Raw genomic sequence first — 14,129 nt, 5'->3', positions numbered from 1 at the left:
TATTTTGAAAGTGAAGTTCCTGTATAGACGCGGACTTACTGTTATGAATCTGTAACTTCACAAAGGAAAAGTTTGATGTTTTAGCGACCCTCCGAAGAGGCACAAGCTCTCACGGTGTTGTTTAGGGAAGTTTCAAATAAACCTGAAAACATCAGTTGAAAGTCTCGACCATCTTTCGGGGGATATGCTACAGATAGATAAATATTTCGTTTGTTAGTGTAAGCTATTTTATTTAGTGGCTTTATTATGGAAGGTTGATGTGTAGTTCCTGTTATAAGCAGGGTGTTGGTTGGGACTCTTGTTTTGAAAGGGGTTCTAACGGAAGAGGGTTCCGTCAATAGAGAAGTTTTGAAGTGTGAAGGAAAGTAACCGGGTGTGATGTCCCGATTCAATAACTATCTCTCGTGTCCTCTTCCGGCTGAGGCCTGTGACAGTATAAGAGAACAACACGCTCGGCTACATTAGTCTTTTGTGGTTCACTGTTATTTATACAGAAGGAGAGTCTGACAGTTTGAAGCGACGCTATACGTCATGGCGCTAATACAAGAAATCGTGCCAAACAAAAAACTGTCTAAGAGTGCAACAGTTACATGCAACCCGCTGAACAAGGGCTCTATGCGAAACGTCCATGCAAAATGTAACTTCATCAAAATACTAGATTACAATTATCTCAGAAAAACAGAGCCCTTTTTTTCTTTTTCTTTTTTAATAAAAAATTATCTCAGAAAAACAGAGCTTTTTTTTTTTTTTTTTCAAGTGAATGCAATACGCTTCCGTAAGAAAGAAAGTAGATGGAGATCAAAGAATGAAAAAGAAAGCAAGAGGGAGCGACAGCATATGGAATATATAATACAATAAAGTTATATAGTGAGAGAGTGGATTACCATGACCACAGGTGGAAGAGCGTGGGAGCCAGAAAACACAGGTGTACTTAACTTCGGCTTCAGGCTAATACTGCAGGCAGGTGTAGCAACAGTGAGATATTTCAACGTCAAGGAGACAATTTCCTGAAGCCGGTCGAACCACTCTGCCAGGCAGTGAGGAGGAACAAAGGTCAAGTCTCAGATAACAATGTTTCGCTTTCGTATTCATGCTCATGTATGGATTTAAGTGGGTGAGGCTCAAAGACAACGGCAAATCTTAAGACATCTTTCAGTATTACAGCAGGGTTCAATCAAGTATTTGATTAAAAATATTTCAGAGCTGTAGATGAAAAGTCACAGTTTTAAGTCTCTGGCCCTATCATCAGTAATGACCTGAAAGTCCAAAGAAAAGAACACATCAATAACTTTTTAGCTAGAGTCCATAATTAAAGCCAGGAGCATCATCTTGCTGGTGTAGGCGTCCACCTACTGGTCAAGTTTGGGAACAAACATACATCACAATCATCTCTTCTGTTCCTGAGTTACAATATTCAATATGTCCAGAAAAGTGGTTTTACAGATTGTTATGATGTCAAGTTGATCTTTGACCTTTAGCTTATAAAATAACATTATTATATTTTTTATTATAAATATGTATATTTTATTAGATACATTATTATTTCATCCTATTGGACATTTATTTGACATTTTTATTATTACACATTTAAATATTTTTTGTGCAGTTAAAGTGACCTTTCACCTCTGACAAGCAAATTCTAATCAGTTTGGAACATTCAAGAAATTTCCCCCAATCCGCTCCTGAGATGGTGTTCATGAGAATGGGACGGATGGCTCCAACCACGACTGTTGCCCGAGGGTGGAGGAATGAAAGCCGTCACTCAGTTTGGTAATGAGAGCAGATGTCGTGATGGAGGAGCCACGTTTAGCCTGGATTTGAATCACAAATAGAGCTGAAACAATTAGCCTATTCACTGTTTAGTCTAGTGACAGAAAATCCACCGGCTGCCATTTGGATGAACAATAATCTGTGTCAGTTGGTCAAATTAAGTCAAAAGTCTGGTTTACTCCATTTTATATCATTTTAAATCAAATATATTTGAGTTTGGGGACTTTTGTCAGAAAAAGGCATCGAGTTTGTCCTGGATATTTAATAATACCCATTATGATACCAAATATATTCAATTTAAGAAATATTTAGTTAAATAAAGTTAATAATGTCAATAATGATGATAATATTGATAATAATTGTTTATTGTTGTTGTTTCCAGCCAAAACAATTGTTTTTTATAAACAAAAAATATAATATCTGTCTAGTGGGTATAGTCATACAAATGATTACATTACATTACATTATATATTAGTTAGGGTTACTTTGTATTATAGTTCCATGGGTATGGTTGTAGTTTCCCTGTAAAAGCTCTAGATGGCAGTGTTGATGTCTTCACAAAAATACAGGCTCCTCTTCCATGCCCGCGCACTGCATCCTGGTACTTGACGTCAAGTTTTCGCTGGAGTACGTTATCCCTGATGTACCGGCATCTCACTGGAAACTACATTTCCCTCTCTGCCAGCCCAGATTCGAATGCAGTGTGTGGACGGTGTTTTTTCCAGTCGATGATCTCAGCTGAAGTTTCCTCCTGTGTCAGCTTCACGGAGGCTGAACTAACTCCCGGAGGATGACTAAAGTCTCCCCGGGGCTGAGCTCTGTCGAAGGCTGCGGCGGGAGAACCCAGAGGGAACCAGGCGCCATTTAAGTCCCAACAATGCGGGGCCAACAAAGAAGGCAGTGATTTGTGGCCTCGGTGGTTTTTCCCCCCGCGGCTCCTGCTCCAGCCAGGGCAGGGCAGGGCTGGGTCCCGTTACAGTTGCGCGTCGAGCCGGCGACGACCATGGAGGAGCGGGAATATCCCGAAGGGGTGCTGGTGACGGAGGCCGGGCCGCAGTGGCTCCGGGCCGAGGTGGAGCGTCTCACCCTGGAGCTCCGCGAGACGACCCGCGAGAAGATCCAGGCGGCGGAGTACGGGCTGGCGGTGCTGGAGGAGAAGCAGCAGCTGAAGCAGAGGTTCGACGAGCTGGAGACGGAACACGAGACGGTCCGGCAGGAGCGGGACCAGCTGAAGGAGGTAACCCGAGGTCACAGCCACGCAACCGGACACTTGGACGTGTCTCTGGCTGCAGTGTTAATTATATCAGTATGTGATCACTGACAGATCGAGTCATCTGTCTGCAGCGTGGAAGTAAAGTTCCAGCAGCGGTCAGGGTTGTGTTTATAATACTCAGTGTGATCAGAACTAACATAAGTTAAATATATACCTTCAGTCTCTTTGCCTCCAACAACCAACTTTCTAAAACTCTCCTGAAAAGTTAAATACATGAATTGTGAGGTGATTACTGATAAACACATGGTGACCAAATGTGTAAGTCAGCTTCATGATTTCCACACACGAGGGGATTTAAAAAAAATTCAACATGTCTCTACTGTTTTGGTCACTTGCCCACACTTGCTCTCGGTATGTAAGTCTGAGTGAGGCCTTCAAATGAGACATCTGCAGCAGCTTGTGTGTGTGTGTGTGTGTGTGTGTGTGTGTGTGTGTGTGTGTGTGTGTGTGTGTGTGTGTGTGTGTGTGTGTGTGTGTGTGTGTGTGTGTGTGTGTGTGTGTGTGTCCAAGCTGCTGCTGGTTTATGGGTCTAAAGGAATCTGAAAGTGCAACAGAAATGTGCTTCAGGCTTTTAAATGCAATTCAGTCTTTGGTATTATTATTATATTTTGTCATTTAAGTGCTCGTTAGATTGCTCATATGACGTAGGAATGAGTTAAACTATCTAAATTACACAAATTATATTTTTATATGTACGCATGGTTGCTGAGGTTTCCATGAATTACTCCTGATTGTATACACTGATATTTAATTGAATGGACCAGCCCTATTGTTACTGATCCACAATCCAGCTACTGTATCCTAGTCTGCATGAGACCAATATCTAATCCAATGGGTTCTTTCCTGACTCCCACCGCATCCTTCCACCAAGTTTCATGGAAATCCGTTCATTTGTTATTGTGTAATCTTGCTTACAAACAAAACAACCAACCAACAAACAGTCAGGCAGGGGTGAAAACATAACCTCCTTCCTTGGCGGAGGTGGCTCTATTATACACATGGCAGTCTGAGACATCACCCTTTATTTCTGAAGTCTGGAGGTATCATTTGCTGCTGTCCCTGACAGTTATTTGAGACAAATATTTCACTAATTGGAGAACGATGAGGTTCCTGGACAAATCTGATGTGAGATAAGGAAAAGCAGCAACCAGCACAGCTGATTGGGAGAGGCTGACACATCAGTCAGTGGTGTCGTCAACATTCAATACCATACATAGGAAAATGATTTTAAAATGGTCCTACAGCGACAGACATGAGAAGAAACGACATAGGCACTGACATCCTACCTTGTGGGAAATTGTGACTGCATATATTTCAAAAGAAGTAGTTGGGTTTTTCCCACTCTTCCGGTTTACTCAGTCTTCTTACAGCCAGTTCACCAACATTTAGAGGAACTGCATCCTAAGACACTTCCACATTCAGCAGCTGTGGTCGCCACTTCTTAAGGACTGTATGTCTCCATCCATCACTCTTAATAATTTAGTGAAATGGTTTTTTTCTAACAGTCACTCAGCTCAGCCAATAATCTTTACTGTTTACATATAGTATCTTTACTGTTTCAAACATGTAGTGTTTTAAATCAATTAATTTGTGAACAGATAACTGATTTAGAGAATGAACCGGAGATGCTCAGATAAAGGTCACACTCTACTTGGCTGTGAAAAAGACACAAGTGTTACTACTACCCATCTCTACCAGTCCAATTGAAGTATTACTGCAATTAACAATAATTTAATTATTAATGAATCTACTGTTTAATTTCCTTATTCATCGTTTGGACTGTAAAATGTCATAAAATCTTGTTTTGGCAGCATGCATAGTTCGTCTCCATGTGTTGTAGTTATTTCTCAACAATACCAACATGATCATGCTCTGATAACACTACTGTTTTATTTTGTCCTCTTGTTTTGTTTGGTATATGGTCGTTGGATTTTGTTTTGTTGGTGTGGGTATTACTGTGAAATCTGTACCAACATGGAACTGGTAACTGATCAGAACTGGTAAATGATCTAAGAACACTCGGCTGTGGGAAAGACTTACTTACTGTTTCTGCCTGTAGTTTGTGCGATAACTTTGCGTCTCGAGGGTTATTCTCTACTTCACCTTGTCTTCAATTGAGGGGGTGTGTAAATACTTCTGGGACTCAGATATTCCTTCATATCTCTCGTGCACAACATTCTTGTTAAATTTCATTCATTGTGGTCTTTAAAACTTACATTTAACTTGTTGAAACCTGTAGAGACCCTGGAGGAACTAACTTGTGTCCTCACCACGTTAGATGTTTGAATGACATCGTTTATATAGTGATGGTGATTTTTGTTGTTCCTCCACGTTGTGTAATTCATGGCGCAAATCACAGTCCATTCACAAAGTGACTCACTGTTTTATTTGTTCTCTTGCTGTCATGATTGTGCCTGTTGCTTCTCTCTCCAGTAGAAAATGTGACAGAGGCAGATATGATGAGTGCACTGTGTATTTAGGCTCCACCAATTCATATCACGGCCGACTTTCTGTCACTTTGTTTGACTGAGTCTGTTGAGGAAGAAAAGGTGAGGTTGTGGGAAGTAGAGCTGCAGCTCGGTGGAAGCTTTCAGGACTTTTTTGGACAATGACCATTACATCAGCCGTTTGGCTCAGGGACAGTAGATGTTGGATATCTAAGCCTTTAAGTCAGATGCTTGTAGGAGTCTGACACTAACTTGTTCATCCTATTAACCTGTTCTTGTGGTTACCTGTGCTGTCTCTTAATACTGTTAACCTAAACTTTGACTCTTTGCTTGCTATCTAGCTATTAGTGCATTCATGAGTGGTCAGTCCTTTTTTAGGGTCTGTTGCAATAAGACCACCTCTCTTCTATATAAAGTCAGACCTGAGAATAAAGATGCATGCATAAAGAGGCAAAACCATTGTCTTACAAGATGGACGGATGCCAGAGAAACATGCCATGATCCATGAGTTATTCTCTGAGAAATCAACAATTATGAAAGTGCTCCACATGTATTTTGACTTGCATACAATTTTATTTTGCTTGATTGACATGACCGCGATGTTGGTGTTTGTTATTGTTGAGTGTCCATAAGGGTTTTTGTTTTGTTCATGTGTCAGGGAGTGCTCGCTCCCAGGCTTTGTACCATTCAAAACAACATCCATACATCTAACGGTGAATTAAGGTAAAGGCTATAGGTTAATACAGATGGTCTGTGAAAGTTAGGTTTGGTTTATTTGACCTGGGATGCGTCAGTGATTTGTAATTGTATTAATTCATCCTGAAAAGGTCAGTCAGTGACAAAACACACAGAGGTTGAGTTGATAGAGGTTTCCATCTTTTAATTGTAAATTAAAACACGTTTCTTTAGTTCAGAATGAACAAGAAAGTGTTTTTCCTCCCCTCACATGAGCATGATAAAATCACATTAATGCAGTTCATGTGCAAGTAGTGGTTGCAATAATCTCTTTCCACGCTCTGTTGGTATTTAACATGACCCTCATGAAGCAGCAAAATGTCACAGGAGGGTGACACAGTTCTTGTGAACACATGGTGTACTGTGTCACAAGCAATGCCAGTCAATATAAACTGGGGAGCGACACGCTCCTGGTATTTTTGATCATGAACTATCTGTGGGCAATGGGTTTATTTGGTCATGTGAGAATTGTAGTTTGTCTCTATAATCTTTGAACAAATGAGTGTGTTCTGATGTCCATACTGTCTGTCTGTCCTCCAGGCCTTTGGACAAGCTTACTCAATCCAAAGGAAGGTGGCAGCAGATGGAGAAAGCAGGGAAGAGACTCTGATTCTGGAGTCTGCCAGTAAAGAGGCTGTCTACCAGCAGAATGTCCTGGAGTTGCAGAATGAACTCCGACAGGCCAAAGCCTCCCTGACCAGTGCACAAGCTGAAAGCGATCGTCTGTCCTCCATTGTCCTGGAGATGAAAGAGGTAAAACTAAACACATACATATTAAGATAGAGTAGGAGGGTATGAATGTTCTTCCATTTTCGAATATACACTTTTTTTTTAATTTTAGAGAGTTTTCAGACCCCTTCATTATGTGTTTAGAGTTTTTTTATACATTTATAAATTTTTTGCAAAAATGTGCATTCATGTTCATTTTATATGATAACATGAGTAGTTGTGGTCTGCTGTAAAACTGAGATCTCAGTACCTTTTGTGTTTTAAAACATAAAAATATTATTTTGCTTTTAATCAGTTTTAATAAAAAAGGTCTCAAAGTTGAAGTTGTGAAGTCCACTGGGATTTCACCGGTAGTTGTGAGAGAGTTGGTGATTGTAATGGGGGAGGGGGGGGGGCGACTGTTAGCAAGTTTGAGCCCAGCAGGAAAGATGATGTAATGGTCAACTGCGAGTGATACAAAGGATGTCCTCCACCACGGCTCTCTGTAGAATACATTGGTAATTGGACCATGTCCTCCGTCGGTCATTACATTCACTGCCAAGGTCTTGCCCCTGTGGTATGTGAAACATGCTAATCTTCATTTCACTCTCAATGACCCCTGTCGCAAGAATGCAGAGAGTGAGCATCGAATTTAATTAAGACTTCACACTAATGCGTCCTGCCATAACCTGACATTATCTATCTCTTCCTGCGTGCAGAGTTCAGAGCTGGTAGAGCTACAGCGCGGTCAGCAACGTGATGACATCAGAGAGTACAAGGTGCGAGAGGCTCGTCTGCTGCAGGACTACAGCGAGCTGGAAGAGGAGAACATCTCTCTTCAGAAACAAGTATCTGTGCTTAGACAGAACCAGGTGAGTCCAATAACACCAAACACAATACTCACTCTGTTACTCATCTTCAACTAGGTGGTAATGGAGCTATGTTACTTCTGATTAAGAACTTTTTATGCCTCAAACTACCCGTGGTATTGCTCTTCAGTCATGTAAGAAAGTGACAAAACATGTTTATTATATATTTGACCTACTAGAAAACCTACTGTGGACACAGTTAAGTAGTTATCGACAGATGTATTTGTATTTGTGACCATCTGTATAGGTGGAATTCGAAGGTCTAAAGCATGAGCTCCGGCGTCTGGAGGAGGACTCCCAGTGTCTGCACAGCCAGCTGGAGGAAGCCATGCGTCTTAGAGAAATTGCAGAGCGGCAGCTAACAGAGGCCTTAGAGACGATCAAAACCGAGCGCGAGCAGAAGGCCTCCCTGCGCAAGCAGCTCTCCCACTCGATGACCATCGGTGGCTCTGTATACAACAGCTCTTTTAATATCTCCCTCGACAACCTGAAACTCCACGACGATCCCTTCACCATCAGCGAGCCCGACAACGATGATCTAATCAGAGGCTTTGAGAATGGCTTAATGAAGGCCGGTGAGGGCGACGAAAACAGAGCCGCTGTGAACAAGAGAGGAGAGCCCTTCAAGCCGGCTCCCAGCCTGGTGGACGACCTGCTCAGTGAGCTCAACATCTCCGAGATCCAGAAACTGAAACAGCAGCTCAGTCAGGTATGAAGTTCACTAAATCCACTTTTACCATCAACCAACGCTTCCTGAATGCAGTGTGTTGCCTGCATGTGTGGTTTCAACTAGAATGAGCGGAAAACAATGGATTTTGAGATTTAAATGTTAGGTACTGAACATACAACAGTATGTGCATGCAGAAAAATATAGTTGAGTTGTAGATTCATCTTGCCTTACTCACACTGTCCATACAGACACTTCTGCAGGGATGCGACTTAACCTACGCAGTCTCTAGTGTCATAGTAGTCTCATAGTGATGAAACAACATCATTAGGTTGCATATAATAAAATCATTATATAATGTAATGTATCATTATGCCATTATATTAGAATCAAAGACATATTGTAAGTTATTTATACAAGAGACTGTTGCAGTTCCTTTGATCTTTTTAAAGGCATTAATGGCAATATCATTTAATGAACCAGTCATCCATTTGTGGTCCAGAAAAATGAATTAAAAGCCCAACGCTTCTTGTTTACTCACTGTTGAATGAGTCTCAATAGAATACATGAGGTTCAGAAAAATGCTTTTACTGTCCCTTCATTTATATTAGTTATTAATTGATTTAGCCAAATTCAAAACAGCAAAAAAGCGATTTGCTAATTCAAGATATTGCTGCACGAGTTTACTCTTGTTTACAGTAGAAACAGTTAAACCTGCTTGAACTGCCCACATTCGCTCATTTTAAGGTGATATTTAGTTGAATTTGAAGACAGAAACTATGGCGAGAAAGATACTGTTTGTGTTCTACGTAGCCAAAGAGCTATTGCTGAATCTTTTCTTTTTTGTTTAGATTTTATTCAGTGCTGTAAATTTGGCCAACTAACCTTTAAAGATCTTTCAATACCAGGTGGAGCGGGAGAAAATGGCCTTGATAAACTCTCTACAGGAGAACCAGAAGCAGCTGGAACGGGCCTATGGGACTGTGTCCGAGCAAAAGGAAACTGTCAACAAACTGACGGAGAACCTCACCGCCATGAGGAAGCTTCAGGCCAGTAAGGAGCGCCAGTCTGCCCTCGACAGTGAAAAAGACCGGGACAGCCACGACGACGGAGACTACTATGAGCTGGACATCAACGGGCCTGAGATCCTGCAGTGTAAATACACTGTGGCTGTGTCTGAAGCTGGGGAGCTGAGGCAGGAACTGAAAACGCTTAGAGCAGAATACGAGGAGTGTCGTACTCAGTATGAAGATGAGCGAACGCAGTTGGAGAGTGATGTCCATGACTTGAGGTCAAGTTTAGCATCCCTTGAGAAGATCAGTCAAGTAGATAAAGCAGAGGTGACTCGTCTGGAGAAGGAGCTTAATTTGGTCAGCAAGGCTGCAGGGGAATCACAAGGCGGCCTTAATGTGGCCCAGGATGAGCTAATAGCCTTCAGTGAGGAGCTGGCCAATCTCTACAACCACGTTTGTATGTGCAACAATGAGACCCCTAACCGTGTCATGCTCGACTACTACAAGGAAGGCAAGGTCATGGTGAGACGAGGGAACGAAGGGAAAGAGCACCAGACTTTCGTACTTATCAGCAAGGGGCTGATCACCGAGACTGAGTTTGGAAAAACCGACTCCAGCAGCACCGCAGCTACTACATCTCCGGCCCCAGAGCACCGCCCAGAACCCATGAACATCTACAACCTTGTAGCCATCATCAGCGACCAGATCCTCCACTTGCAGCAGGCAGTGGACCGCACCACAGAGCTGTCGCGCCAGAGACTCGCCAATCTGGAGTTGAGCACGGTGGCGGACAAAGACAAAGAGGCTTGGATGGGAGAGATCCTCAAGCTGAAGTCCCTGCTCAGCACCAAAAGGGAACAGATAGCCACGCTCAGAGCCGTGCTGAAGGCCAACAAACATGTAAGGAGACCACGCTGTGTTTGTTTTCTCAGAGGAAGGATGTTCATTGTTTATCAAACTTACACATACAAGAAAAAGGGGATCATTGGTTTTAGTTAAAAATAACCGCTGAGTTTAGACTTCATGAAAATGTGTGAGTAATTATATCACATCCTATTCTCTTTAGACGGCCGAGGTTGCTCTGGCCAATCTGAAGAGTAAGTACGACAGTGAGAAGATCATGGTGACTGACACGATGACGAAGCTGCGCAACGAACTCAAGGCTCTGAAAGAGGATGCTGCTACATTCTCCTCTCTGCGAGCCATGTTTGCTACAAGGTATGACTAAACACAATCACTAATTTACATTCAATTCTTGAAAAAGAAAAGCGAACCAGGGTCCCCGCGGATTCTTAAAGCCTTTAAGTCTTAAAACATCTTAAATCTAGTTTTAGATTTTCAAGGTCTAAAAATGTCTTAAAATATATATGGAACTGAGGGGAGGCTTTACATTTTTATCTGGGGCAGTGAATGTGCGTGCCCATATCTTGCTCATTTATGATTTATTTTACATCCCACATCATTACTTATTCAACGTATTTGTGTGTATGCTGACTTAAATAGTACCTACTCTGCGTAGTGGGTGGCAATAGTTCTCCTTTCTTCTGCTTAGAAACAAGAGCACGACTAGTCACGTTGCCTAATATCTGTGGTTTGAAGATGACAAATGCAGTGATTAATGGAAACAATCCAGTGATTCCTATGAGGCGAGAGGCAAAAACTTTAAACTTGGGAAGGTGAACTGCAAAATACTGGATTTGCACATGAGCACAAGCGGTGTGCTGGCTCTTGAAAAAGCATGATGCCTATAGAGTCATTCACGGCTTCTACTGATAGTTTAGCTAATACAGTGACTATGTCCACTCAAGCAAAGCTTTCAGGGCCCACTACCATACTTCAGTGTTCTTTGCTGCAATATGGTATTATTTATTTATATTTTTTATTATTTATTTTCTAGGGTCTTAAAGAGGTCTTAAAAGTCATTGAATTTGAATTTTAAAAATACACAGATATCCTTGTAACCGTCATGTGAAAGGGCACAACCTATAATACATGCACTATTTTCTCTGATACAGGAAACATTACAAAAGTACCAATAACACTGATAGATCTACTAATACTACCTCTTTCAGCATCTTTTCCTAGTTATTTTAAAGAATAATTCAAAACCTTCCCGCATAACTTCTTTCTGTTAGTGTCCGTCTGTCTGAGAGAGACACAATGCATTGTGGGAACAGTCTGATGTAATACTTCTGTGAGTCAGCTAGCCAGACCTCTTTCTCCCATCTGGAAAATGTGGTCTGGGGGGATGGAGAAAACATGTGACAACGGCAGCAATCTGAGGAAAACTGCTCCACCTGCTGGAAATAATGCATATCTCCTGTTTCTTCCTTTCCCTCTCTCTCTCACTCTCTCTTCTCTTTCTTTTCCCTCTCTCTCTCAGGTGCGACGAGTACGTGATCCAGCTGGATGACATGCAACGGCAGCTGACTGCTGCGGAGGATGAGAAGAAGACCCTGAATTCTCTGTTACGAATGGCCATCCAGCAGAAACTGGCCTTAACTCAGCGCCTGGAGGACCTGGAGTTTGACCACGAGCAGGAACGCCGTAAGAGTGCCACAGCTGTGGGAAGCAAGAGCAAATTAAAGGTCAAGGGAGCGTCTTCCAGCCAACATGTAAGTCAGAGGAATAACGCAGCACCTGGGTTTCCTGTGCCTGCTCTGCATTTGAACAAATCTGCATTGTTTATCCTAGATTTGCATTTCTCTCCGCCTTGGCATACACACTCGTACTCTTTCATTGCAAACACTCTTGGAGCCATTATACCTCTTAACACTCTATAGGACACAGTACTAATACTACTAGAGCCCGATGAAAATCAGCCAATACAATCCTTTCACTGACATATCGACATTGGCATTTATGTTTGTGAATATGCGAAGATGTGCATTTATGTTTACATTTTACATCAAAGATTTTTATTTTCTTAATTGAAGTTCTATATTTATTTAAATGTATTTGTGCTGTCTTTTTATTTATAGTTATTTAATATAAAGTTTATGGTTAAACTGTGAAAAAATATCATATCTCAATTACATTTCTTTGTCATAAGGGTTTGATAATGTAAGAAATCATTTTCAATATTTATATATCGGCCAATATATTGGTATTAGAAACACACACGTGTCCCCAACATGCCTTAGAAATTAGAAAAAGTTTTAATTTCCATTTGATCTCATGAGTTGTGTCTGATTGACAAATGCATGCATGACGCATCTCTGTGCTTGACACAATCATCTTTCCTGTGCACTAACTTTATCTAACTAACTTTAACTCATCTTACCAATGCTCTGAAAATTTAAAATTGAATTAATCGACCATTACTCTCAAGTGATTTTTTTCTTCTTTTCTACTTTTCCATTTGCAGTAAATCTATCAAGCCAAGTGACCATAAGGATGTCCGTCTGTGAGAGTCTGTGCTGCAGTGTTCTTCACTTTCTAGTCATGGTCCAAATCATGTCAGTGCTAAAAATGCAACCTATCCAACAGTATTTGCCAAGTTCTTTGTTTTTGAGTGCCAAAACAAAACATTGTCCAACATTGTGACTGCTCACAGTGTGGCACATCACGTCCGCTGCCCACTACAGTTTCTGTCTTCAAACAATATGCACCACTATAATGACTGAACCTGAGGAAGAATCAACATGGGTGTTTAGCTGATTACATTTTACCTGTGTTTCCCTGACTGAGCACTTTTTGTTTGACTTGCTCTTACGCGATTCCTCTTTCTTTCTAAAGTCCTACTAATTGTTTTAAAGTATTATACAATGTTTTACTGTATGTGCACGTTTTTATCTGCCTGGTTCCTGATAACATTTCAAGCGAATCAGAATATTTTTTATCCATATTAGTTTCATAACAATAAAACCAGTGAATATGTGGTACATTTTTTTAAATCAGCCTTTTTTTTTACAGAGTATTTGAAAACAAATGAGACAAATGACCTTTTCTGCCTTAGTTTCTTTCCTTTTGGCCTTAGATTCCTGGGTGCCTTTCTGGCAACCCAAAGAAATTGGGAAGACGTCTAATTACCATACATTGTTTTCTACATAATCTATATGATCCTGCAGATGTGGAGCTTCAAATTCAGGGTCTGAACTTAATTTTGTATAACTGGTTCTCCTCTGCAAACATGGAGGAGCTGTTACTTTTTTCAAGAATGCGTGTTTGGACTGAGGAAGAGTATTAATGCAAAGCTTATTTAAAGATTTCTAAGTTAAGGTCAGATGTTAATAGTATTCATAAACTTATTCATGAAGGAGAGTCTAATGTAATTGTTTTAATACAATTATTGTAAACCATTATAAAATAATCCATTGTCTCCAAACAAATACGCCTGCGGTGCCATATTGTACAAGTGCAATTTGCATTGCAAACAATATATATATATATTTTACACGTTGTTGCTCACATTCTTCTCCTAATTGATTTTTATGTTTTAATATAACTGCAATTGTATTTATTTGACTGCACAGACTACAGGTTGTCATCATCCTTTTTGTTTCATACGGGAGTTTGAGTGGACGTGGCTGGTCAGAGTTTCAAGACTAAAACTGTGGATAAACACTCGCAAAATTCATGACTGCTGTCGACTTTCTCTGCCTCCAGTTTCGACTGGTGAAGAAATAAATCTGACTTTCAAAACTC

General features: G+C 40.9%; 1 protein-coding gene across 1 annotated transcript; it reads left to right on the top strand.

Annotated features, from left to right (window-relative positions):
• Positions 1-2,483: 2,483 nt before the first annotated feature.
• Positions 2,484-14,129, top strand: bicd2 (bicaudal D homolog 2 (Drosophila)). Its single transcript, XM_035151476.2, has 8 exons — positions 2,484-3,007; positions 6,766-6,978; positions 7,653-7,805; positions 8,050-8,511; positions 9,378-10,382; positions 10,549-10,700; positions 11,866-12,097; positions 12,850-14,129. The coding sequence occupies exons 1-8, from the start codon at positions 2,774-2,776 to the stop codon at positions 12,850-12,852; spliced, it is 2,454 nt and encodes an 817-aa protein (XP_035007367.1). The 5' UTR covers positions 2,484-2,773; the 3' UTR covers positions 12,853-14,129.

Source organism: Hippoglossus stenolepis, chromosome 3, assembly GCF_022539355.2.
Source record: "Hippoglossus stenolepis isolate QCI-W04-F060 chromosome 3, HSTE1.2, whole genome shotgun sequence".
Lineage (NCBI taxonomy): Eukaryota > Metazoa > Chordata > Actinopteri > Pleuronectiformes > Pleuronectidae > Hippoglossus > Hippoglossus stenolepis.
Note: the sequence above shows the minus strand (reverse complement) of the source record. Positions and strands in the feature narration are given on the sequence as shown.